A 26640-nucleotide genomic window follows, 5' to 3' on the forward strand; every position below is an offset into this window, starting at 1 on the left:
GAGGGGGGTTTATTAGACGACGCAGTGATTCATCTACGATCCTGTGGTGTGACTGTCTTGAACGAAAGCATTCATTTTATATTTCCTGAATTCAGAGAAATAGTCTACCGTTATGTACTGGCCTGTCTGTCTCTACTGAGCCAGCATGAAGAAAGAGGAATCAGGGCAGCTGTGACTCTCATCCCGCCCCTGAAAACATGACCGACAGCAATGCGGACCAATCGTTGCTGGCCGCCTTTTGTCCGTCTGTGCTGGTGTGTGGAACTCAGCTGTAGTGACAATGTCCACAAAACTGAGGTATGACCCCGCATGGAGGCACAAAAAAACACAAGAATGTTTCTCATCAATCTCTGAGGTCGTACATATATGAACATTTAATGGATTAATCAAACAAATTGTTAAAGTTATAGATATTGTCATACATCCAAAATTTAACTAAAAAAAACTAACAAACAAAAACAAACCTAAATATATCCTGTGACAGTTTGTGAGTTTGTCACTAAGCTAAAGTGGGGGTGGAACTGGGTTGGAGGACTGACTGGAGGATGAGTCTCTCACCATGACTGAACATACATGAGTCAGGACTGCAATAGGATAAATTACACCAACCAGCCAATACAACACTGTTATAAAACACTTCTTTCATCTTTAAAATCTTTATTTTCATAACCAGAATTATACGTCCTGTAGGTCTTGTTCTTGGTGCTGTCCTGTAGGTCCTCCATGTCAGAAGAAGTAGATCTGCTGGTAGCCTGTGATGTTCCCAGCGTAGGTGGGCGTGTAGTTGTAGATCAGAGAGGTTGCCTCCTCCTCAGGCTGGCTGAACGAATGGAAACTTCTCCTGCCTTCCGTACAAAAAAGTTGTTTGCATTGGAATAGAATAGCAAACAATATAATAAAATAGAATTTGATACAGCTGGCGCAATACAACATTAACTGCATTTCGTTAACTATGGTATCTTTCATCTTTAAATGAACTCATACAGTATCAGTATTATTTAATGTCTGTGACTTGAATCTTTCACCACAGGGCAATTACTCTCAAAAGTTATCCCTGCTTACAGTAAATAAAGGATAAATACAAATGGTTATGAGTTTGTTCAAATGAACAGTACTGAGCAGCTACCTTGGTTGATGAAGAACTGTGCCAGCAGCGAGGACACGCTGACTGCGTGGGCAGAGTGGGGGAAGTTATCTTTGGGATTCCACTGGAAACGGTTCACCTCTGGATGCCACTGGACTCCGTAGAACGGGTACGTCTTTCCTGGGGAAGGAGCAGAATGGGACTGCTATAACACTATGCTATTACATACTGATATCATTATACTGGTATTCACTGACCATGGGACTGTTATACCACTATGTCATTACATAATGATATCATGGTACTAGTATTAACTGATCATTGGACTGTTATAACACAAATGACTGTAATGTAATGTAATTATAAAAAGCTGATGCTGTAGATTTCCTACCTTCCATGGTTGAGACGAACACAGCCCCGTTGACGGCCACGTTGGTGGACAGGACGGAGAAGACATCTCGCAGCTTCTCATTCTCCTTGAACACCTGTGACAGAGGAAACAAGCTCAGTACACTTCACACCTTTTCTCCACCATGTTGCAGGAGTAGAGGGACACACACACACACACACACACACACAAATACATACTACACACACACACTCACACACAAATACATACTCTCACACACACACTCACACACAAATACATACTACACACACACACACATACACACACAAATACATACTACACGCACACACTCACACACAAATACATACCCTCACACACACACTCACACACAAATACATACTACACACACACACACACACACACACAAATACATACTACACACACACACTCACACACAAATACATACTACAGACACACACTCACACACAAATACATACTACACACACACACTCACACACAAATACATACTACACACACTCACACACAAATACATACTACACACACACACTCACACACAAATACATACTCTCACACACACACTCACACACAAATACATACTACACACACACTCCACACAAATACATACTACACATACACACTCACACACAAATACATACTACACACACACTCACACACAAATACATACTCTCACACACACACTCACACACAAATACTGTACATACTACACACACACAAATACATACTACACACACACTCACACACAAATACATACTACACACACACACTCACACACAAATACATACTCTCACACACACACTCACACACAAATACATACTACACACACACTCACACACAAATACATACTCTCACACACACACACTCGCACACAAATACATACTACACACACACACAAATACATACTACACACACACTCACACACAAATACATACTACACACACACACTCACACACAAATACATACTCTCACACACACACTCACACACAAATACATACTACACACACACTCACACACAAATACATACCTGTACTACACACACACACTCACACACAAATACATACTCTCACACACACACTCACACACAAATACATACTACACACAAACTCACACACAAATACATACTACACACACACTCACATACAAATACATACTACACACACACACTCACACACAAATACATACTACACACACACCCTCACACACAAATACATACTACACTCACACACAAATACATACTGCACACACACACACTCACACACAAATACATACTACACACACACTCACACACAAATACATACTACACACACTTGCTTGCTTGCTTATGGTAGTCCATCGTGACCGATGGTGACTTCTGCTACTGGTTTGTGGGTTCTTTGGTGACTGTACAGTCCAATGCGTGATGCACACTGTCTGCCACAGACAGGGCAAGTGAAGGCCTGACCCAATGGGGCAGGTGTAGTCTTGGCTGCCTTTCTCCTCTCTCTTTTTGCCAGATGGTGTTTTCTTCTGTTCTCCTCTGCCAGCTCTGCTCCTTTGTGACAGAGTCCACGCCAGGAGGAACGATCTGCGGCAGCAGCTTCCATGGCAGCAGGCTGTATCTCACACTTTTTTAGGAGAGTCTTGACCTGGTCTTTCAGCCTCTTCTTCTGGCCCCCTGCCGAGCAACGGCCTAGGTGGAGCAGGCCATACAGGATTTTGCACGGGAGGCGGCTGGGTGGCATTCTGTTGACATGGCCGAGCCATCTGAGTTGGTGAAGCATGATGGTAACCTCTATGCTCCTGCAGCTGGTTCGCTGAAGGACCACAGTGTGTGGAACACGATCCTGCCACGTCACCTGTAAGATGCGTTGGAGGCACCTTATGTGAAATGTCTCCAGCATCTTGAGATGGCGAGCATAGATTGTCCATGTCTCACAACCATATAGGAGGGTTGTGATGCAGATTGCCTTGTAGACTGAGACTTTGGTGTGGAGGTGGAGGTTATTGTTGTTAAAGACTCTCTTCCTCAGTCGCCCAAAGGAGGATGAGGCCTGTTTGATTCGGTTTTGTATGTCCTGGTCGATGCTGCAGTCTTCTGAGAGGATGCTTCCAAGGTATTTGAAGTGTGGAACGTTGGTGAATGGGGAGCCTGCCACGGTGAAAGTTGGAGGTCTCTGTGGGGGTTCTGATGACCATTGACAGAGGACTTCTGTCTTGGATATATTAACAGACAGTCCCATTCTGCTATATGCTTTTACAGCAGCTGCAATAGTGGCCTGCAGGGCTTCTGGTGTGTGCGCCACAAGGGCACAGTCGTCAGCATACTGGAGTTCCAGTATGTGTACAGACTGGAGCTTAGTTGTTGCTTGGAGCCTCCTGATGTTGAAGAGGCTCCCGTCCAGCCTGTAGTCCAGGGGCACCCCACTCCCCTCCTCCATTTCCTTGTGCAGAAGTGTTGTTACACATACAGATGTGGGAATATAAGAATGTAACTTGACCCGCGGTATTCTAACAGGCGCTTTACGGCATTCCGCACCACCGCTCGCCTGCCCATAGGGGCGCAGTAATATCACTCATTGACCCATTGCTGTAGCTCATCTCGCACATTAGATGAGCCTACCGTTCTCAAACTCCTTGTTCTCTGTCTGGTTGTAAATTAATTATTACGAACAAAGCCTATCTATTTATAGCTTCTATCTCTGTAACTGTCGCCGGGTCTATATCTGTTAACTGTCGGGACAAGTAGAAGTTTAATACATTAGGCTAACTGAGTGTTCTCATATGGAACATGGCATCAGGACGAGTAAGATGGCTAACGGAGATGACCAGAGATGTGTTTGAAATGGTTCACTCACTCCCGATTCCCTATTACCATGGATGTATTGAGTGCGACTCATAGTGAACTACATGGGGAATGATTTAACAGTTTTGGGACACTACATGGAATGTCACTGCGTAAGATATTCATGACTCAAACAAGCAGACGCGCCGATCACTGATGGCAGCAGGTTGAACTATCAGGTAGTATTCAGGTTCCATGTTTAGTTGAATGATAAATCCCATATAAATGGTTGGAATTCTAATGATGTGCAAGTGTGATTTTGTCAACTTTAGTGCTGTCTGCTAATAGCAGGCTGTGAAGCTGCACGATAAGACTGTGATAGCAAGTTAGCTCACGACAGCAGCTTCCATAATATTAACGGTAGCTGTCGGTGGCTAAAAAGCAGATAGCTAACTTTACAACGATGATTCCTGTAGCTATTTTGATTTTGATGCTAGTTCAACTTCTGTTTCTCGGGCAGGAACGGAGACGAACTCGCATTAGCAGCAAAGCAGCTAGAGGAATGATCTAAACATTAGCTAACTGCTTGAGCTACTGCTAGATACCGTCTTCTTCACTTCTCCTTCGGTAAAACATGACACCGTTGTGTTGTGGTATTGTGGAGCCTAAAACCATGTTTATTTACAATGTATTTTCTTTCATTGACAGCATGCCAATAGTTAGGGTGAGGAAAACGACGCGCGGTCTCTTTAGCCCTGAGACCATCAGGCAGGCAGCTCAGGAGGTCGTTGAAGGCTATATATATTATTATGATATTATGTCTAATAATACATTCGTTGAAAGTACACAGGCTGATCTACTATACGGAATTGGACCGAGGAGTGTTCTCATATGGAACTAGGCTGCACACGCCCGCCCGCGACAAGAGCTGAATTGTAGTCAGCTTTCCCCGCTGATCCGAGCGAGAACGCAGGCGGAATGTCGCTCCCCGTCTGAAACGGCCTTGACTCCTGGAATCCCAAAGTCTTTCATATTGAAATTCTCTTGATGGTCTGGGAAGTTGCGAGACGTGTTAAGGGAGTGCATCAGTCGTGAGCCGCGACAGTAGGCTACCAGCCTGCGCTCAGCACAAAGTTGGATGAATGGATGGACTTATTGGAATCCTGGAAATTGTTTATTGCGCTCTAAAATCATGAAAGCATAAATGTAAAAATGCAGCAACAGAAGTAATCTAGATGAGATGGTGGTTTAAATGAATGGCAACACGTAGCGTAGAGGAAAACATAAATTGAGACTGGTGATAATGCTGATAATCTACAGTAGGGCCTACCTCTGGCTGAGTTCATGGTTACAACCATTCATCTCTTACACATGGGCCTATACAATACTTGCACAATCTACTTTGGACGTTAAATCCATCCATCTATCAATCAAACTAGCGAATTCAATGGCCGGTCATGGCAAAGCACCCGCTAACGCAGGCTACCCCCCTCCCCACGATCCAGGGCTAGGAAACCGGTTCATCCAGTTTATTTGAATATAAAAGAATTTGGGGGGGGGGGGTTACAATAGTCTAGTCCAGGTTCGCTGGCGAGTGATGAGCTAGTCAGATGGCGCATGCATGTGTGGACATTGTAGGCCGATTCTGTGAAACCTAAAGAATAAAAGTAGGCTACGTCCAACATTCATTGGAGTGGTCCAGTTGGATAGGCTAGTCTAATCTAAATAAATTGAGGACCTGTATTTTCAGTGTTTGCTGGTAGCGAATGCCACAGACAGACAGGGAGGAAATCTATTCGTTTCATTGTTTCATTGTTTGTGCTCTGTATGCACAAGATAGTTAATGTTCGGATATAATTGGCAGTAGGGCGGGAAAAAACCCTATCAAAGGCCAAGATAAGAAGGGATTTGAAGATGTAATTGGTCATTTTAAATGGGCCTACTTTATCTTTTGATGCCTATTTGAACGGAATGCATCGATCAATGCAATGACTCTCCATGTTTTTCAGTTTTACCCTTTTCATCAATAAAACATCATTTTTACAACCATGTCTCATTGATTGGGAAGGCATTTAGAGCTGCCGGTCTATTAGCCTACATTCGGACTCAGAGGATGACATAACTGTTTATTGAGAAACAATTGCAGGCTGGGCTATATAAAGAAATACCACAATGCATGTAGTGTAGATATATTACATTATGGTTAGGCTATAGCCTACACTTTATGGTAGACTGCCCTCTCGCTCGCTAAGCAGGCTACATTGTGGCTGTTTTGTTCATTGCAGAAGCCTATAGCCTAGGCTACACATAAAAATAAAAAAAAAAGAAATTATATAGGCCTAGAAGGAATCAGAATATGTGGAAATTTAATTTGAGCCTATTTTAATACAATTCAAATTCTGCTTAGAGGGAATTATTTTCAACGGACATTATGACCTGAGCATAATTAATAATTATCTAAGTTAATATAGGCCTATGAGAACGCAACGCTTTTTACGATAGGCTAGGCCTATGCGTCTTGTGATTGTACTGTAGCCTAGGCTACAACTTAAGGCTTATCAGGCCCTATTGAATTCCTTTTATAGCCTACTAGGCTACTCATTATTATCTAGTTGATATATGAATAAAACAATAAGCCGTTTTAATGGCTATGGGCTTCTAGTTGTAGCTATACACGAGTTGATGCGCTCTGCTCTTACGCACGGTTGAGGCGGCAGCTCAAATACACTTCGCACATATCCTCTGCTATAGCCTCTCACAGACAGCTAGGTGCACTTCATGCATTGGTAGACAGTTCTGTTCTTGCTGCAGCTTGTCTTCACCATGCAGGTATTTTGGTGGGGGTATTCTTCTGTGGACACTGCGAGGGGTGCCGCCGGTGGCTGTTTGGACGCCAGAGCGCGCAGCTCTTCAGCCAACTGGAGATGTCGCGTCTGGGGAGGCTCTGCGTCTCTCCACCAGTCCCCAGCGAGTCCAAGCTCCCCCAATGTATATTACTTATTTATAAAAGCCTACGTAGCGCGAAACTGTGCATATAATAGGCTGTAGCCAGCGCGAAACTGCGCATTCCCTATAGCCGTTCATGGAAGGGCTGGCGGCCGGTATAAATAAATAAAAACATACACGATATTTTCTTATTTGAATGATCTTGAATATATATATATTCAAGATCATTCAAATAACAAAATATTGTGTATATTGTGCATGTGAACGCACTCACTGTCAAACCTGCCGCTATCTATGCACAAGATAGTTAATGTCCGGATATGATTGGCAATGAGTGATCTTTACTCATGGCGACTATGTCAATTTTGTATGGATCCACAAGTCGATCAAGCTTATTTTTTCTTTGTATCGTGCTGAAGCCATATAGCCTACTGCGCTCAGACTTGGCTACATTAGCTGGTGCCCCGTCTTAAAATTTACTTCCGGGGTTTACGAGTAGCCTACCAGTTGAATGCGTTCCAGAAACAAAACGCAAAACCCCCACGTTCACCATATCTTTACTAACAAATATATTTACAATACTGTTATTTTGCGCATTTGACCTAACAGCCACCACGTCTTGACCCGACGTCAGTTACCGAGATAGATAGGCTACTGTAGGCCTAGATAAAGGTGTTCGTAATAATTAAATTACATCCAGATTGTGAAAACGTGTGTTTGAGAACAAGGTAATAATAACAATTAAACGTTATTTGTATAGCACCTTTCATACAGATAAATTCAGCTCAAAGTGCTTTACAACAGAGCATTTAAATTAAAGAATGTGAAACTTAATGATGCTTCATTCGTAGACTATAGGAGAAAAACACTGAGCCCAGCCTGCTAAATCTACTCAAAGACGCCACCTGGCGGTGGTGCATCACTAAAACGAAATAACACCCGTCTGAAATCCCACAAGATTTCCAATGGGATTTCCCTGCCAAATACCGCGTAGGTGAAATGCTGCAGCATGTGACATTTCTAACTTCCCACATCTGTAGGAGAAAAATGTTGAAGAGGACCGGGGCAAGAGTGCACCCTTGTCTCACACCAGTTGCTACTCCAAAGGGGGCAGATTCCAGTCCACCTGTCGTGACCCTGGCCATCATCCCATCGTGAAACTGCCGCAGGATGTTCACGAACTTCGCCGGGCAGCCATACCGCAGGAGGACTCTCCACAGGAGGTCACGATGTACGGTGTCAAATGCCTTGGAGAGATCCACAAAGGCCACGAACAGGTCTTGTTTTTGTTCGCGACATTTTTCCTGCAGCTGTCTTGAGCAGAAGATCATGTCCACTGTGCTGCGGTTTTTCCTGAATCCACACTGGGATTCCGGTAGCAGGGCTTCAGTGATGTTGTTGATGAGCCTGTGGAGCATGATTTTTGCCAGGACTTTACCAGCAACAGAGAGGAGCGCTATACCTCAGCTGTTTCCACAGATGGATTTGTCTCCCTTGTTCTTGTATATGGTGACAATGTTTGCATCCCTCCATTGCTGGGGAATGCTTTCTTCCCGCCATACTAGGGAGATGAACTGGTGGATTGCTCTGGTACAGAGGTAGCCCCCCTGCTTCAGGATCTCAGCAGGGATGGAGTCAGGACCAGGAGATTTATTGTTTTTAAGTGACCTTATGGCAGCATGGACTTCGGACAAGGAGGGTGGGAGGTTAAGACTCTGGATGGTGGGTAGGGTTGGGAGCTCCTCTAGAACCGAGATGTCAATTGGGCAGGCTGGTTTAGCAGGGCCTCAAAATGTGCTCCCCATCTCTGGACAATCAATGTTGGATCCTTAATGAGGGAGGATTCATCAGCGGTTCTGAGGGGACAGACAGTATGGGTTCTTGGACCATGGATGGACTTTATTGCATCATAAAAATTGTGCATATCATATCTGTCTGCGTATGACTGTATTTCCTGCGCCTTGGATACCCACCACTGGTTTTGAAGTTGTCTCAGAGTACACTGCACCTTTCTCCTGTGTGCCTGCCAGTTGTTTTTAAGGGCAGCAGAGGATGGGTTATTGAGTGAGGCTTTATGAGCTGAGTGCATACTGTTGAGGAGAGTGGAGATATCTGTGGAGTTTTCGTCGAACCAGTCCTGATGTTTCTTCCTGCTGTAGCCGATGGATTGGGCTGCAGCTTCGTAAAGTGATGCACTGAGAGAAAGCCACTTCTCTTCAGTCGTGCCATCCCTTTCCAGGAGAGGCTCAACATTCTCTAGCTGATTAGCTAGGGAATGGCTGTTTCCTGTAGCCGGGCACAGTGCAGCCTTTTCTTGGTGGACTTTCTGAGGCGTACTGCTGGTCGGATCCTCATTTTGAGCATTCTCATGATCAAACGATGGTCCGTCCAGCACTCTTCCCCTCTCATGGCTCGAGTGATCTGGACGTCTCTCAGATCTGACTGCCTGACGATGATGTAGTCGAGGAGGTGCCAGTGCTTGGACCTGGGATGCATCCAGGATGTTTTGTATTTGTTTTTCTGTTGGAATATGGTGAGGTGATGTTGGTGTTGGTGTGTTGGTGATGGTGAGGCTGTGTTCAGCACAGAGACTTAATGGACGTATCCCATTTGCATTGGAGTGGCCTATGCCATGCTGCCCCAGTACACCTTTCCAAATGCCACTGTCCCTCGCAACTCTTGCATTGAAGTCACCCATCAACAGGATCTTGTCATTTTTGGGGACTTTGAAGGGCTTCATCCAGTATCTCATTGAAGCGGTCTTTTACGTCCTCCTCTGATGGAAGGGTGGGTGCATAAACACTGAAGAGGGTGGCGTATTGCTTTCCTGCGAGGGGGATGCGGATTGACATGAGCCTTTCACTAATACCAGTTGGTGTTTCAGTGAGACTTGAGAGGAGATGGTTCTTGATGGCCAAGCCGTAGGGTTCTGTTTTGTAATGCTTGTTTTTGTTTTCGACCGCAGAATGGAATATCCCGATAGGTGCGGCAACCTATCCAGGAGACTCTGTGGGCAATGTTTAGGTCACCTTTTCTAGACCCTTCCCCAGCTGGGGTGAGCAGTGCGGTCCTAAATAGGGCTGCTCAGACGCACAGGGGTCTGCCGGGAGCAGCTGCCAGTCAGAGATCCCAGCTGCTGACGACCATAATAGCCCTGTGCCGCTATTGTGCAGGGACCCAGCTAGGAGCTTCCAGATTATTCAGTCCTGCCCCCGTCACCGGGCTACCCCGTTGCCAGTAGACTTCAAGAATGATTGCAGATAGCCAGTAGCAGGTACCTGCGCACTGAAGTTATTTAGAGTGACGGAGGGGATGCGCATGCTCCAACATCACTGCTTCGCAGTGAAGAGCTGTACTCCGATGGCAAGGAAAAAAATCCAAGACGACCGGCATCTTCTCACAGCTGCAGGAGGCTGCCGGAGCTCCAGTCTGTCGGAGGACCGCCTAAGGTGCGCCTGCCAGCACCTGCTCTTCTTTCAGGGTATGCTCCCCTAGCCTTTGTCTTCCTAGACTTACCCACAAGGCAGCAGGGCAGTGGTTGGTCACTGCCAGGGCGTATCCACTTTACGTGGGCCTGCACAGTGAAACTCTGGGGACCACTGCTGCTCCGAGATCCCCTGCAGTTTAGCCTGGGACCGCGAGGTACCCAGTTACCGTGTGTGGCCACGAGGAGGCACTGCAGGGGTCTTGGCGATGGAGAGGCTATGTGCTGGCAGGAGGAGGCTTACGCGCTCTGCTCCTCATTTCACCCTCTCAGGAGGGCTAGCCGGCGGCAGTAGCTGAAAGCAGAAAGTAGCAAGCAGAAGCAGAAGCAGCATGCACTAACTACAACTACAACTACAGGCACCACTACTCCAGTACTACTGCACTGGCGCATCACATCACCCTGTGCATGGGAGCACACACACACACACACACTCACACACAAATACATACTACACACACACACTCACACACAAATACATACTACACACACACACACACACTCACACACAAATACATACTCTCACACACACACTCACACACAAATACATACTACACACACACTCACACACAAATACATACTACACACACACTCACACACAAATACTTTACATACTACCGTTTGGGGCGGTGAGTTGTGCATGTGGCACGATGGCTCTGGTTTACTCAACACAGCATTAATGAGATGGGTTCCAGAGAAGGACTGACCTGCCCAGATAAGACCCTGCCCAGCTGGTATTGGGCGTACCTTTTCAGTCACTCCGTACCGGTGGAAGTTCCCAGTCAATGGCTCCTGGGTTAAGGCCGTCATGAGCTCGCTGGGAAAACCCCGGAACATCTGACTGGAACGGGCCTCTAGAGGAAGGGGAACACAGGTATTGTGAAATGTGCGGTGACGCTCCGATTTGATGCTAGCCTCTACTGACCTCTAGTGGTGGATGAGAGCACATGCAGCAAATCTACAAGCCCGATTCCAAACCACAGACGAGTCTCTCCCAGGAGATTCAGAAAGGGCTACCACAGACGAGTCTCTCCCAGGAGATTCAGAAAGGGCTACCACAGACGAGTCTCTCCCAGGAGATTCAGAAAGGGCTACCACAGAGCGCTGAGATCATAGACATGGCTGAGATCACCAAGGAATGGGAAGAGAGGAACGCTGCTGATCACCTGGCTTGGAGGGCAACAGGACACACTTGCAGTATGCGGTTTGTGATTTCCTGTTAGACTTAGGAAAACATTTTGAAAGATTTTGAAAAATGCAGCTGACAAAACCCCCGCCCCTCCCTTCAGGCCTCCCTCCAAAGCCCCTCCTCCAAACTGGGGGAAACAACTGACCCTCGCTAGACAGGTAGGCAGGCTGAGAGGCAGGTGAGCCATCCAATCATGTCAAGTTGGCAACTCAAAATGATTGGATGTGCTTATTACAGTCCTGCGACTTCTACAGATTACAGATTTATTTTATTAAATTTATTAAAGCGTGCTTCTGAGCCAAAATGCATACTGCACCTTTAATATAATTTTAGATCCACTTTGCCTCCCAGTGCAGCAGTAGTTAGTTCCAAGTAAAATACTACAACTTTATACATTCCTTGATGCTCTCCTGCCTTTGGGTGTGGCTGTGTTTCAGAGGTGTTAAGCCAGGTGTGCGTGCGCTGAGGTTGAGGGGCATGGCCATGTTCTGTGTTTCAGAGGTGTTGAGCCAGGGTACCTGCGGTGAGGTTGAGGGGCATGGCCATGTTCTCAGCCGGGGTACTGGTCAGAACGTTCTCTCCAGCCACCAGGCACACCAGCAGCTGCAGCCCCATACAGGTGCCCCAGACAGGGAAGAAGTCCCCCGCGTCGTTGGCCTGAACAGAGATGGACAGACAGGCAGGAAGACAGACAGGCAGGAAGACAGACAGACAGACAGACAGACAGACAGACAGACAGGCAGGCAGCAGGCAGGCAGGCAGACAGACAGACAGACAGACAGACAGGCAGACAGACAGACAGGCAGTCAGGCAGACAAGAAGGCAGACCGACAGACCGACAGACAGAAATATAGACAGACAGAAAGATAGACAGACTATTAGCCAGCTATTCAGAGGTACCAGAGGGGCCCAAACCATAGACTACTACAACGTGGTCCAGTTGAGGAGTACCGACCGCTACAGCCAGCCTGTAGAAGATCCCTGCCACCCTGGCGAAGGCCGACCTCTCCAGATCTGCAGATCCACCAATGAACAGCAGGCTGCAGTAGAGTCAGTGTAACAACAGAGATGACACGTCATCCTGTCATTCATCATCCATCCATCCATCCATCCATCCATCTCCCAGATGAAGAGGAGACCTCAGGGTTGGTAAATGTCCTGTGTCTATCTACAGTAATGTATGGTGAAGACTGAATGGGTTCTAATGTGGATCCCTTTGACAGTGAGAGAGCTCAGACATGAGGTGTGTTACTGTCAGGCGCTGAGCACCCACAACCCAGAACCCTCAGCAGCTCACCCACTACCCAGAGCCCTCAGCAGCTCACCCACTACCCAGAACCCTCAGCAGCTCACCCACTACCCAGAACCCTCAGCAGCTCACCCACTACCCAGAACCCTCAGCAGCTCACCCACAACCCAGAACCCTCAGCAGCTCACCCACAACCCAGAACCCTAAGCAGTTCACCCACAACCCAGAACCCTCAGCAGCTCACCCGTTGATGGATTTGAAGATGGCCTCATACTCAGCTGTGGTCTGGGTCAGCCTATGGAAGGTCAGAACAGCTGTTGACGTGGGGCGGTCTGCATTTCACACCACACTGTGTACTATATTGTATACTTATAGAATTATATTAATACAGATTGAATGTATGTACTGTAGGTAAATACTGTATATATCATATTCTATTCTATACTGCAGTTACTGTCCATGTGGACAGTAACTGTGCAGTATAGAATATAATATGATATATACAGTATGTACCTACAGTACATACATTCAATCTGTATTAATATAATTCTATAAGTATACAATATAGTACACAGTGTAGCCAATGTTATTCCTCTTTTATGCTTTTATGCTACTACCCTCTTATCTAGTGTCTTGTTCGTTTCTCTGCATCTAGTGCCCTTTTCATTTCAACTGCTGAAACACATTTCGCATTGGGGGATCAATAAAGTGTCTGTCTGTCTACCGACCGACCGACCATCCATCCATCCATCTATCTATCTATGTACTAGCAGTATCACTGACATGGGCCAGTGTAGTGCTCCATTGGGTGAATGTTCTTGTTTCATCCCAGCTGAACTGTGTAAATAGACCCATCAGAAGTAACTCCTTACCTGATTGGCCCCACCCTGCTCCCAGCTGACTCCAGGTACTTCACAGTAACACCTTACCTGATTGGTACCACCCTGCTCCCAGCTGACTCCAGGTACTTCACATAGGAGGAAGGTATGTAGGTCTTTCCGAATGGTTTCATGACGTCATCCATAACCTCCTGAGTGAGAATACCTATAAGACAGTATAGTCTACTGTAACGTGTTTACCTTTATCTAGTTACGTAGGTTAATTAAGAACCGACATTAACAGACATTTGACATCCTGGGCCTTTGTGGATCACCTGAGGTAAAATTAGTCAATATTACAATCATAATCAGGAACGTGTTTCTCCTCACTTTCTTTCTTTAATAAAAACACATTTTTTTCTGGTTAATTTATTTATAAACTATTGTTAAAATAAATATCCCATTTCATTTTTCTTGTACAAAAAGTATAAGGTTAGGCCTATTAACAATTTATTAACATTTTTAATTCATAAAAATGTAATAGTTTAACGTTTTTAATTAAAAATACACATGCAATTCACATAGGCTACTATAATTCTGCTAAAGAGCAGATATTTGACATAAACACCTCTAAGCAATTCCAAATGACTTTAAGGTTTCATCCAAACCTTGTTTTTCTCAAACATGATACAGCCAATTTATTCAAATTCAATAAATCAATTCATAATATTGTTTATTGAGACTGTTTCTGGCAGAAATGTTGCCAATATTTGACAAAAACAAGCCTAAACAATTGCAGATTATTCTTCTAACAGCCTACCTCCTTCCACAACATGTTGCAAATAATAGCCAATTCATTCAAATTCAATAAATCTATAAACTGAGATCAATAACTTTTCCAATGTTATCCCATCACTTCACTTTAGTTAGTATAGGCTAGCCACCTGTGCAAGAAATGGAAACGATAATAAAGTTTATCCTATAAACTTACTGTATCTGTTTGTGTGTAGGTTACTGTTTATATATATTTGTTATCCTATAGCTATTTGTGTGTAGGTTGCTAGCCGTAGAATATTTGTTTTGCTATACTCCAGTCACGCAAGTTGAGCGACACGCTCACCGCATTTGAACTCTGTCCGGTACTCACCGATGATCGGTCTGTCATTGACCGGGTCCTGGTCTCGACCCGTCGGCCGGGCGTAGCACCAGAAGGCACACATATTTAAACATAGCAGAACAACTCCTCTGCCTATCATTTTGGTGCAGATCCGCGTCTACGTGTTGCATGCAGGAATGAAGGAAGTCTTTAAATAACGTGTGCAGCGAGAGAGCAAGAGGAAGTCAGGAATGCCCAGCTTGACATGTGATTCCTTTGTGTATTGAAGGTAGGAAATGTGTGCTATTCCACAAGTGCCGCATACACTTGCTGTTCTGCTACACTTGCTGTTCTGAGTCTGGGAATATACCAGCCCAGATCTGGAAAACCTACCCCCTTGTGAAAGTAGGCTATAGACCTACGTATGTTGAGAAAGCCTGAGCTATATTAATCTCCATAGCGCTTATTAGAAATGCCCCCGTTCACTCTTGGTCTACTATGAATTTGAGTAGTTTCCAGGTCAACTTGTGTTGAGTGCAGCTTATGCTCTCATGGGCACGTGTTGTTATACAGCAGGAGTTAACTGTAACTGCGGTGGAATCTGGACTGTCAGAGTCAGCAAATAAGTTTGATTGCAGGTGATGAGTCACCTCTCTGGTCAGTTAAAGGTCTGTGAACCTAAACCAGACTGATGCAGTAGGCCTGCTTTTGTATTCAGAAGTCTTAATGCACAGTTAGTACAGAGACACATTTATGTAACCATTTATTTCAACACATTTGGATGTTCAAATTCAGCATGACTCTTTTACATTTCAGAGGCAAACACAATGTTGAAGTATGGCAAGCCTCTTTAGAAAAGAAGACCAGATACCATTCATTCCTCTTTAGAAAAGGAGACCAGATACCATTCATTCCTCTTTAGAAAAGAAGACCAGATACCGTGCATTCCTCTTTAGAAAAGAAGACCAGATACCATTCATTCCTCTTTAGAAAAGAAGACCAGATACCATTCATTCCTCTTTAGAAAAGAAGACCAGATAACATTCATAGAGGGTCTTACAAGTTATTCAGACACACACCTGCTCACTAACTCTCCCTCTCCCTCTCTCTCTCACACTCTCTCGCACACGCACGCACACGCACACGCACACGCACACACACACACCTCACAAGGAGGCTGGGCCAAGGTGGTAATATTAGTTATATTATAATGGCAATATAAGTTATATTATAATGGGAATATTAGTTATATTATAATGGGAATATTAGTTATATTATAGGTGGTAATATTTGTTATATTATAATTTATTATATAATAGTTATTATAATATAATAATCTAAATAGTTATTATTTAATAGTTATTATATTATTATATTATAATAATCTTATACTGTATAGAAAGGGTACTGTGTAATTTTCGTAATTTGTAAATTTCTAACTTGTAAATTTGGAATTTGAGTATTGGAGTTTATCTGTATGAAGCATAATCTTAGAGCTGGCAGCAACATTTGACTGTAACTGTTCAGCGTACATGACAGATAACGGAGTGTTGAATGAGGCTATGTGAGCGGCGGGCGGAGGCGGTGCAGCCTGGCGTCCAGCGCCAGCAGCTGTCTGAGGAAGCCTCTGTTGGGGACGACGCCGCGGCTCTCCTTCACGGCACAGACGGCCTCCACCAGGGTCAGACTCTGCCTCAGCATCAGGTAGGCCAGGACCAGCGTGGCCGAGCGGCTCACCCCCACTGCGCAGTGCACCAGGACAGTACCTGAGGGGGCAGACAGGGGGAGCCGGATGGTCCAATCAGAACCAGGCAGATGTGAAATGCATTGTGGGCCTTTTGTACAACTGGCCAATATGGATGGACCTCCCCGGTATTCACACGCTGTAGTGGTACAGGAGTGCTGATTTAGAATCAGCTGTGCCCTGAATACGTTTATGTATCGGTTTTAAAGACTGTTATATGGATCAGTGTTTCCTGTGAAACTGATCTCTTGGTGTGGTGGTGTGTGAAAAAAAGAGTCCGATTTCAAAACCAAAGCGGGGGATCGGAGACCGCCCTTCTTCCTCCCTTGTTCCTCTCTCCTGTCCCCTTCCTTCTCCTCTCCTCTCTTGCGCTCTTCTCAACCACCTCTCTTTTCTCTCTCACCTGTGCCTCCACTCTGTGCCTGTGCCACAGTCCTGTCCTCTCCTACCACAATCCCTGCCTCTGCCTAAAAAAAAACAATTAACTGAATAGTAGGCCTATGAAGATGGCCTAACTTATCTCATAAGGCTAGTAAAGTCATAGAGCTTAAAATGTAATGTAACTGGACGGGATCACTTAATAAATCATATGGTTTATAGACATATTTTAATCAGATGTATTGTAGGTTACCATTATAACAGCAGCTATAGATTTTGTTAAAACGGTAAGCTAGTCTATAAACATGCCTAAATAATGCTTTTTCGGTTATTTTGATTGGCACTTTTTAGGTGGCTGGAGGTACATTAACACAAGCTAGTGTTAGTTCAGCCAGCCAAAAAGACCGTCGCACAATCCATCAGGCAGCGCTGCACCTGACTCGCAGGACCTGAAGCTGAAGTTGCAGAACCTACTCGCGCTTGTGGTGTATGTCTCCTTGACAACGCTCGCTTGAAGGGCTGACCGACTGACAGACAGCTGTGCGTAGCTCAAATGGAGCAGGCTCCGCTTCGGCTCAAACTGTATTTTCAGATAACGTTACGTAACGTTAGCAACACAAGGCCAATTTATCATATTCATTTTTTACTTGTCCGATCAGACAACTGCATGAGGCATTCCTCTTGCCCGAACAGAGTTTACTGGTCCTTGGGAAGCGGGCAAAACTGTTAGCCTACAGGTAGCTTGCCTTAATCACCCTAATGTGAATCATGTCTAGCAGGCAATAACCTAGCCTACCTGACTGGTCTAATCATTCTCCTCTCCCTTCCTCTTCAAAAATCGTCATATGTCCATCTGGAAAATTGGATTGATATATTAGGTTATAGGATCCGCTAGTTGTCATCAGGGAATTATAAAACCAAAGGCTTTACCAACGTGCTTGAGATGGGCAGGAGCTGTCGGCACGTCTAACTAGCTATAACGGCACTTAGATTACTAACATAAATGTATTTTAGACAGTAGGCTAGGCATTTTGAGGAGTAGACCTATAGGTGCCAGCACCAGTGTTTGGCCCAATTCAAACACTGGTTAACACTATTGTAATATTTGAGCGTCAATAGCCTACCTACAGTATCTTTCGTTGTAACCTCATGCCGCTCCCTGAAGAAAAAATCCCTTCACGCGCCGTGTCTTTCGATCACCTCAGAAAGGAGCAGCATATGGAGCGGCACAGAGCGCGTGGCCTATAGGCTCTTAATAGAGTCTTATCGAAAATAAATAGTCCTAATGTGGGCGCGACAGTGGTTTTGAAAGTGCATTTAGGCAGAAATATTTAGAAAGTTTAGGATGATTAATTTAAGACATTCATATATATAGCCTAATTGTTGTATTATTGTTTTTTGTATCAAATGTTTGGTGTGGCGGCAAGGATCTTGCCATGGCGGTGCGCCTCGGCAAAACCTTACCAGCGGAAACGCTGTGGATCTTATACGGATCCTAGATCAGCTCTTACAAATCGAAAGCCAGGCTCTGTTCTTCATCAAGTTTTGGTTTTGGACACAGTGGTATAAAGTGATGTTCACATCGGTAAAGTTCTCTCACGACAGACAATCCTTAAACAACATGGTTGTTTTATAACTGTCGACTAGTGACACCAGTAGACTAGTGACACCTATAGACTAGTGACACCCTCACCTCCTGTACCAGTAGACTAGTAACACCTATAGACCAGTGGCGTAGCCAGGAATTATTGTGTGGGTGGGCCTGGAGAAATGTAGGTGGGCCAGGGGGAGACTCATTAAGCGTGGGGTCTGAGCTGAAACTTCATTCATTATTTTATTTATTTTTTAATGCACTAATTAATCATAAGCATAAGCATAAGCTAGCAGTGAAAACAAAAACATCGGCACGGCGGCCTTAAAACTGACATCCACATGACTGGCTCGGCGGCCACAGAATACACAGGCTCGGCGGCCTCAGGTTTATCCTTGACATCCACATGACTGGAACGGCGGCCAGAGCACTTGTAATCTAAAGGCATGATCGAGCAGACAACAGCTGTGTGTCAAATCCAAATAACACCCAAATAAAAAGTAAAAAATATAAACACTTATATTATATTGACGCACCAAATAGCTAGGCTTCATTACAATTACAAATTAGTGAAATGTGAATTAGCCTACCTTTTTGATGATCACAGCAGGAGACGACGGGGCTTGGTATTGAACACTGAGATGATCTCGTCATGCTGCAAAGACTCTGCCAGTTCCCTTTCAAATGACAGGAGCGATAAACTATTCAGACGGCCAGTCACCGTCGATGCTCTGTTGTCTGTCTTGATTCGATTGACTGTAGAAAATAGTCTCTCCACAGAGCAACTGGTCATCGGTAGATATAAGTGCCCTCAGCAGACAATTCATATTTGGAAATATGTCACTTGGGCAGGTGTCGACAACTTCCATGAGTGATGGAAAGAGCCTGCCATCTTTCTCCTTTCTCTTTAGCTGCTGTACAAAAACAGTGTGTTCTGCAGCCTCCACTGTTATTCCAAAGTGTGCACTGGGTGACTGTATTGCTGCCAACTCGCCAAATGTCTCGGAACTGGGCATGCAGGCCGCTGCGGCTTTCATCAGCCCATATGAGTCTGCTTGGAAACGAGTGTCTAGCTCCATTATCTGCCTGTCCAAGATGTCATTATATAATCTTCTCAAATCAGAGTTATCCCTCACAGCGGTCGCTTTGCCCATTGTCGATTCCACATGAGAGTCACCCAACCTGGCTGGCATCTTCCTCTTTCGGGAGGCAGTGACGTCCCAGTTCATAATGTCATATTTCAACATCAAATCATCCGTCAGTTTCATTACTTTTTCCAAGTCATTTTTGGAATTATCCCTGCATGCAGTGAAGCTCTCCTTAAGTCCCTCGATTAGATGTATGCAATCTGTTATAGATAAAGTGGCGGATTGCAGGCCCTTGGTGGCGAAGTCACTCATTTCAAACAACATATTAAATGTTACAAGAAGAAATACAAATTTCTTGTTCTGGATTTGTTGTATGAGAGTCAGCCTCGATTTTCGTCTGACAAGTGCTCTCAGAAAATTCGGCAAGCGTTTCTAATATTGCATCAAAAAGACTCAAAACCTTATTGACTGAACCAGACCTGGAACTCCACCGCGTATCGAACACAGACAGCCACCAGTTCTCTGGAGAGGTCTTTACATTCATCTGCAAGAATAGCATAATATGTATCCGGCTGATCATGTAATTCACCTTTTATTTTCCGGATGAGTAGCCTACTGGCTGAGAAGGAGCGCGGGAGCAGTCAGGAAAGTCAAAATCGCTGAGACGCGCTGATTGGCTGTGGGTGGGCCAGACGTGCATGTGGGTGGGCCCAGGCCCACCCGGGCCCACCCACAGCTACGCGGCTGCTATAGACTAGTGACATCCTCACCTCCTATACCAGTAGACTAGTGACACCTTCACCTCCTATACCAGTAGACCAGTGACACCTATAGACTAGTGACATCCTCACCTCCTATACCAGTAGACTAGTGACACCTATAGACTAGTGACACCCTCACCTCCTATACCAGTAGACTAGTGACACCAGTAGACTAGTGACATCCTCACCTCCTATACCAGTAGACTAGTGACACCCTCACCTCCTGTACCAGTAGACTAGTGAGACCAGTAGACTAGTGACACCCTCACCTCCTATCCCAGTAGACTAGTGACACCCTTACCTCCTGTACCAGTAGACTAGTGACACCAGTAGACTAGTGACATCCTCACCTCCTATACCAGTAGACTAGTGACACCCTCACCTCCCGTACTGAGGCCTCTGTGGATGAAATCCGCTGCCAAGTTGAAGTTGAGGCTCATGTCGAACTGGCAGGAGTCGCGTGCCTCGATGCCCAGGTAGGTGATATTCATATCCTGGTAGATCTGTGCCCCGTCTCGCCGTGCGCTGTGGTTGGCGTTCAGGACGTGCGTGATACGATGGCTGGCGAGCTCGACCCGGTTCTCCGCACTGCTCCTGTAGGAGAGGACACACCCAAGCCCAACTCTGAGACTGATCTTATCAAGCTGGCAAAGGAGTAGAGGATGCAAAACTCTTCATCTTAGACTGCGTCTATAAACACCTTGAGAAACCCAAATCCCATGCTAGACTTCTATTCGCTGATTTCTCCTCAGCATTCAACAAAATGCAGCCTCACATTTTGATTGACCGACTTGCTTCTCATTTTAAGTTACCTGATCAGCTTTTAAGATTGTTTTTAGACTTCCTGACTGATAGGATCCAGCAGGTGTCAGTAAATGGACACATGTCCACCAGCGTGGTCTCAAGTACCGGGTCTCCGCAGGGTTGTGTCCTGTCCCCCCTGCTGTTCATCATGTATACAGATAGCTGCAGATAGCTTATCTGGGGTCGGGTCGCGGAGGCAGCAGCTCCAGCAGGGGGCCCCAGACATCCCTTTCCCTAGCAGCATCAACCAGCTCTGCCTGGGGAATCTTTAGCCGCTCACAGGCAAGTGCGGAGATGTAGTCCCGCCACCTAGTCCTGGGTCTACCCCGCGGCCTCCTCCCAGCCGGACACGCCTGGAACACCTCCCTAGGGATCTCTCAGGGAGACCCCAGCCACCCTCCGGAGAAAACTCATTTCGGCCGCTTGTATCCGTGATCTCGTTCTTTTGGTCACGACCCACCCTTCATGACCATAGGTTGAGCGGGGGACGAAGATAGACCGGTAGATCGAGAGCTTTGCCTTTTGGCTCAGCTCTCTTTTTGTCACAACAGTGCGGTAAAGCGACTGCAGAATCGCACCAGCTGCTTCGATTCTCCGGCCAAACTCCCTCTCCATGGTTCCCTCACTCGTGAACAAGACCCCCAGATACTTGAACTCCTTCACTTGGGGTAAAGACTCATTTCCTACTCGGAGCGGACAGGCCACCGGTTTCCTGCTGAGAACCATGGCCTCAGATTTAGAAGTGCTGATTCTCATCCCAGCCGCTTCACACTCAGTTGCGAACCTATCCAGAGAGTGCTGGAGGTTGCAGGCAGATGATGCCATCAGGACCACATCATCTGCAAATAGCAGCGACGTGATCCCCAGCTCACCGAACTGCAAACCCACCTCCCCACGGCTACGCCTCGATATCCTGTCCATGAAAATCACAAACAGGATTGGTGACAAAGCGCAGCCCTGGCGGAGGCCAACCCCCACCGGAAAGGAAGACGACTTACTGCCGAGGACCCGGACACAGCTCTCGCTCTGGGTGTACAGGGATTGGATGGCCCTAAGTAGGGATCCCCTCACCCCATACTCCCGCATAACCCTCCACAAGACCTCTCGAGGGACCCGGTCGTAAGCCTTCTCCAAGTCCACAAAACACATGTAGACAGGTTGGGCAAACTCCCAAGCCCCCTCCAAGATCCTCGCGAGAGTAAAGAGCTGGTCGGTGATTCCACGACCAGGACGAAATCCGCATTGTTCCTCTTCAATCTGAGGTTCGACTATCGGCCGGACCCTCCTTTCCAGCACCTTGGAGTATACTTTCCCTGGGAGGCTGAGTAATGTGATGCCTCTATAATTGGCACACACCCTCTGGTCCCCTTTTTTGAATATTGGGACCACCACCCCAGTCTGCCACTCCTTTGGCACTGACCCAGACTTCCACACAATGTTAAAGAGGCGTGTCAACCAAGACAGCCCCTCAACACCCAGCGCCTTCAGCATTTCTGGACGGATCTCATCAGTCCCTGGGGCTCTACCACTGTGGAGTTTGTGACGACAACTACCTTGACCTAAATGTATCAAAAACAAAGGAGATGGTTGTTGACTGTAGAACCAGCTGTAGCAAACCAAAGGCAGCATAATTCATAGCGAGGATGTACAAATAGACACATACAAATACCTGGGTACATTGTTTAACTCAAAACTCAAGTTTGACACCAACACAGACTCAACTGTTAAACGAGGGCAAGAAAGAGTTCACTTGCTGAGAAAAGTCAACACATTCCGTGTCTGTGGAACATTCTATGTAGGTTCTATCAATCCTTTATTGAAAGCCTCTTGACATACTCCTTTAGTTGCTTGTACAATGGTCTGTCCGTGAAGGACAAAAACAGTTCGAATGGGATAGTGAAGGTCTGCTCCAAGATCATGGGAGTGAGGCAGAGGGACTGGGCTCTCTTGGGCTCTCTCTGGGAGAATCAGGTGGCCCAGAAGGCAAAAAGAATAATTGGCCAACCTGATCATGTGCTGGCTAATGCTTTTGCTTTAATGCCCTTAGGGCAGAGGTATGTGGCACCTCCCAGGAGAACAAACCGCTCTGCCAAGTCCTTCACTCCCTCGTCCATTAGCCTACATGATAGCTACTGCTGATCTGATGTTTTTAACATACATCTTATTTCCTCTTATGTTTTTGATATGAATGATATTTTGTTTCTTGCTGTGTTTTATCTGTGGATGGTACAAGCCACAAATGAATTGCCCTCTGGGATCAATAAAGTTGTTTGAATCTTGAATTGAATCTTGAATCTTGACGCTCGCCACTCCTTAACTTGTATAGGATACAGCTCAATACATCAGTACCATTCAGGTCAGCATACAAATGAATGGGATATATAGTTCAGTACAGTAATAATTATTAGGAAGGAAGCAGCAGCCATTACACACATACAATTTGTATTCTTGTCATGTTTTTATCGTGCCGTGTGTTGTCTGTCAGTTGATTTTACTGTTATTTGTTTTTATGTACAGTAGGACTACAGATGGAATGTAGCTTTGAGCTAAATCTGGTGTACCCATTTGAATGTTCCTGAACATTTTGTATGTGTATGTATGTGCACATTGTCTTGTCCAAATAAACTTTTGATGATGATTAGCCTATTTAATATAGCATGAAAATAATAAACTGAATAATATATAAAGCACTGACATCTTAGGCCATATCAGGCTGTACAGCTGGACTAGAGGTAGATGTGGTATCATTACATTTGACATGATATTACAGTCATTAAAGGACAATGCTCGTTTTTGACAACCTGGACCTTATTTACGACATATTATAAGACGTTTGACTCACCGAGATCACTTTGGTGTAGTTCGGAGGCCTGTAGAAGAAATGTAAAATCCAGCGCGAGCCAGTATATCCATGTAATGGCGGTGATCGGGGCAACGAGAATGCAGCTTCTAAAAATCTATTTTCTGCCGAGAAACGGTTGTTTTCATCAATCTGTCTGGATGAATCGCTAGTTGTGCTTACATAGAGAGCATAGGCCTGTTGTGGTATTTCCCATGCCTCTGTAATATGATCTTTAGAAACGTCGTTAGACACTAAATAGCTTCCTGACTTGCTCCAGCACGCATGCGCACAGCGTGCTGGAGCAACGATTGCGCGCTGTGCGCATTAGTGCTGGAGCAAGTGAGGAAGCTATTTCGTTTCGAAAGACGTTTCTAAAGATCATGGCATGTGAAAACCACAACAGGAACCACAACAGTTATGCTCTATGTAAGCACAACTAACGATTCATCCAGACAGATTGATGAAAACAACCGTTTCGCGGCAGAACATAGATTTTTAGAAGCTGCATTCCCGTTGCCCCGATCACCGCCATTACATGGATATACTGGCTCGCGCTGGATTTTACATTTCTTCTACAGGCCTCCGAACTACACCAAAGTGATCTCGGTGAGTCAAACGTCTTATAATATGTCGTAAATAAGGTCCAGGTTGTCAAAAACGAGCATTGTCCTTTAAGCGTCTGCTAATGTAATGATGGTGTAGAGAGAAGAATCTGTGAATAGATGAACGCTGGAGGGCAACAGTGGAAACTCTGGGGGGGGGGGTTAGATTAACTCTCGGGGGGTTAGATTAACTCTGGGAGGGTTAGATTAACTCTGGGGGGGGTTAGATTAACTCTGGGGGGGGCTAGGTTAACTCTGGGGGGGTAGATTAACTCTGGGGGGGTTAGATTAACTCTGGGGGGGGGGTTAGGTTAACTCTGTGGAGCTGCACCCTTCAGACGGCTAGCACAGGGAGATGACCGCTAGACTGAACCAGACAGCTAGCATAGGGAGATGACCGCTAGACTGAACCAGACAGCTAGCACAGGGAGATGACCGCTAGACTGAACCAGACAGCTAGCACAGGGAGATGACCGCTAGACTGAACCAGACAGCTAGCATAGGGAGATGACCGCTAGACTGAACCAGAAAGCTAGCACAGGGAGATGACCGCTAGACTGAACCAGACAGCTAGCACAGGGAGATGACCGGGAGATTGAACCAGACAGCTAGCACAGGGAGATGACCGGGAGATTGAACTCCACATCCTGTAGTACTGTTGAGCCTTGAAACGACTGAATGAACGTGTCCTGTGTTGTCTGGTAGAGTAGTGCGTAGGAGAGAAATGCACGTCACAGAATGAAGGCTCTTAGCTTTGTCAGGATGCCATTATATGAAACACCACGGCTTCTAGTCTGAGGTAATATGAGGAAACCCGAACACCCACACAGGCTTCACTTGCTCAACAAGTGTGATTTAATGTTACGCAACATTTCGGTACATGACCGATTTCACATTGTGTATCATTACACTGGATTTGTTGAGCAAGTGAAGACAGTGTGGGTGTTCCTGTTTCGTCATAGTATCTACTCCACCTATGCACCAGTCGCTGAGATTTGATTTGGGTGTGCAAGAGACTTTACATTATCTATTGTCTGAGAGGTCAGGCAGCACTAACCCATCCAGTCAGCTAGTTGCTTAGTCAGTCAGTCAATCAGTCAGTCAGTCAGCCATTCAGTCAGTCAGTCAGCCATTCAGTCAGTCAGTCAGTCAGCCAGTCAGTCAGTCAGTCAGTCAGTGAGTCAGTCAGTCAGTCAGTCAGTCAGTCAGTCAGTCAGTCAACCAATCACTTGGTGTGTTACTTACTGGTCTCCGATGTAGAGCCTGGGCCAGACCTCGTCAGCATGGCTGATGATGGCCTTCCCCGTGTAGAGCAGTCTCTCCAGCTGGGCCACGGCCAGCGCCGGGGAGCTCAGGTCCAGTTCCACAGGCCGGGGGGGCAGCCGGTCCTTCCACGATGGAGGGAGTTTGGAAATGAAAGACATGAGCTGTTCTTCACCTCTGGGAAGACCTCCCACGCAGCCACCTCCCTCTGTGGGCCCCCTCTGTGTGGAGGTCTGCTGCTCAGGAGAGGGTTAGGGTTAGAGACGGTTAGGGTTAGAGAGGGTTAGGGTTAGGAGGAGCTCTGGCAGACTAGGGCTGCTGCGGTCTTCTGCTGCTCGCTGTAGCTGCTGTCAGAGTGGGTGGTGTTAAATAATCCAGCCTGAGTTGAGCTCTGGGCTGTTTCTACCCCAGCGGGTCCTGGCGCTGCTGTTACGAGCGCCCCCCTGAGCTGGGACAACCTTCCCCTTCCAGAGCTGGGATAACCTTCCCCTTCCAGAGTTGCTGCTGCCGCTCGCCCTGACCAACCCAGGGTGTCATCGGAGTCGCCTGAGG

At 46.0% G+C, this 26640-nt stretch overlaps 1 protein-coding gene across 2 annotated transcripts; it reads right to left on the reverse strand.

Moving 5' to 3' along the window:
- Positions 1-363: 363 nt before the first annotated feature.
- On the reverse strand, positions 364-26280 carry LOC311310097 (gamma-glutamyl hydrolase). Of its 2 annotated transcripts, XM_084439503.1 has the most exons (10): positions 26071-26280; positions 20960-21171; positions 14031-14145; positions 13346-13396; positions 12808-12892; positions 12371-12509; positions 11411-11517; positions 1476-1569; positions 1127-1264; positions 364-845 (listed from the first exon to the last, which is right to left on the reverse strand). In XM_084439503.1, the coding sequence occupies exons 1-10, from the start codon at positions 26247-26249 to the stop codon at positions 727-729; spliced, it is 1239 nt and encodes a 412-aa protein (XP_084295629.1). In that variant the 5' UTR covers positions 26250-26280; the 3' UTR covers positions 364-726. The 2 variants fall into 2 exon arrangements, with proteins under 2 accessions (XP_084295629.1, XP_084295628.1); XM_084439502.1 differs by lacking the exons at positions 20960-21171; positions 26071-26280 and adding an exon at positions 15067-15544 and having other exon boundaries at positions 11282-11517.
- Positions 26281-26640: the final 360 nt, after the last annotated feature.

Source organism: Borostomias antarcticus (assembly GCF_949987555.1).
Source record: "Borostomias antarcticus genome assembly, chromosome: 6".
Taxonomy (NCBI): Eukaryota; Metazoa; Chordata; class Actinopteri; order Stomiiformes; family Stomiidae; genus Borostomias; species Borostomias antarcticus.

Bases quoted from the DNA above. Each gene is read 5' to 3' on its own strand.
- LOC311310097 (XM_084439503.1), bottom strand. From the start codon at position 26,249: ATGTCTTTCATTTCCAAACTCCCTCCATCGTGGAAGGACCGGCTGCCC. The intron at 12,510-12,807 runs GTCGGTACTCCT...ATCTCTGTTCAG, and splicing joins TCTACAGGCTGGCTGTAGCG to GCCAACGACGCGGGGGACTT. The intron at 846-1,126 runs GTAGCTGCTCAG...TTTGTACGGAAG, and splicing joins ACAGTTCTTCATCAACCAAG to GCAGGAGAAGTTTCCATTCG.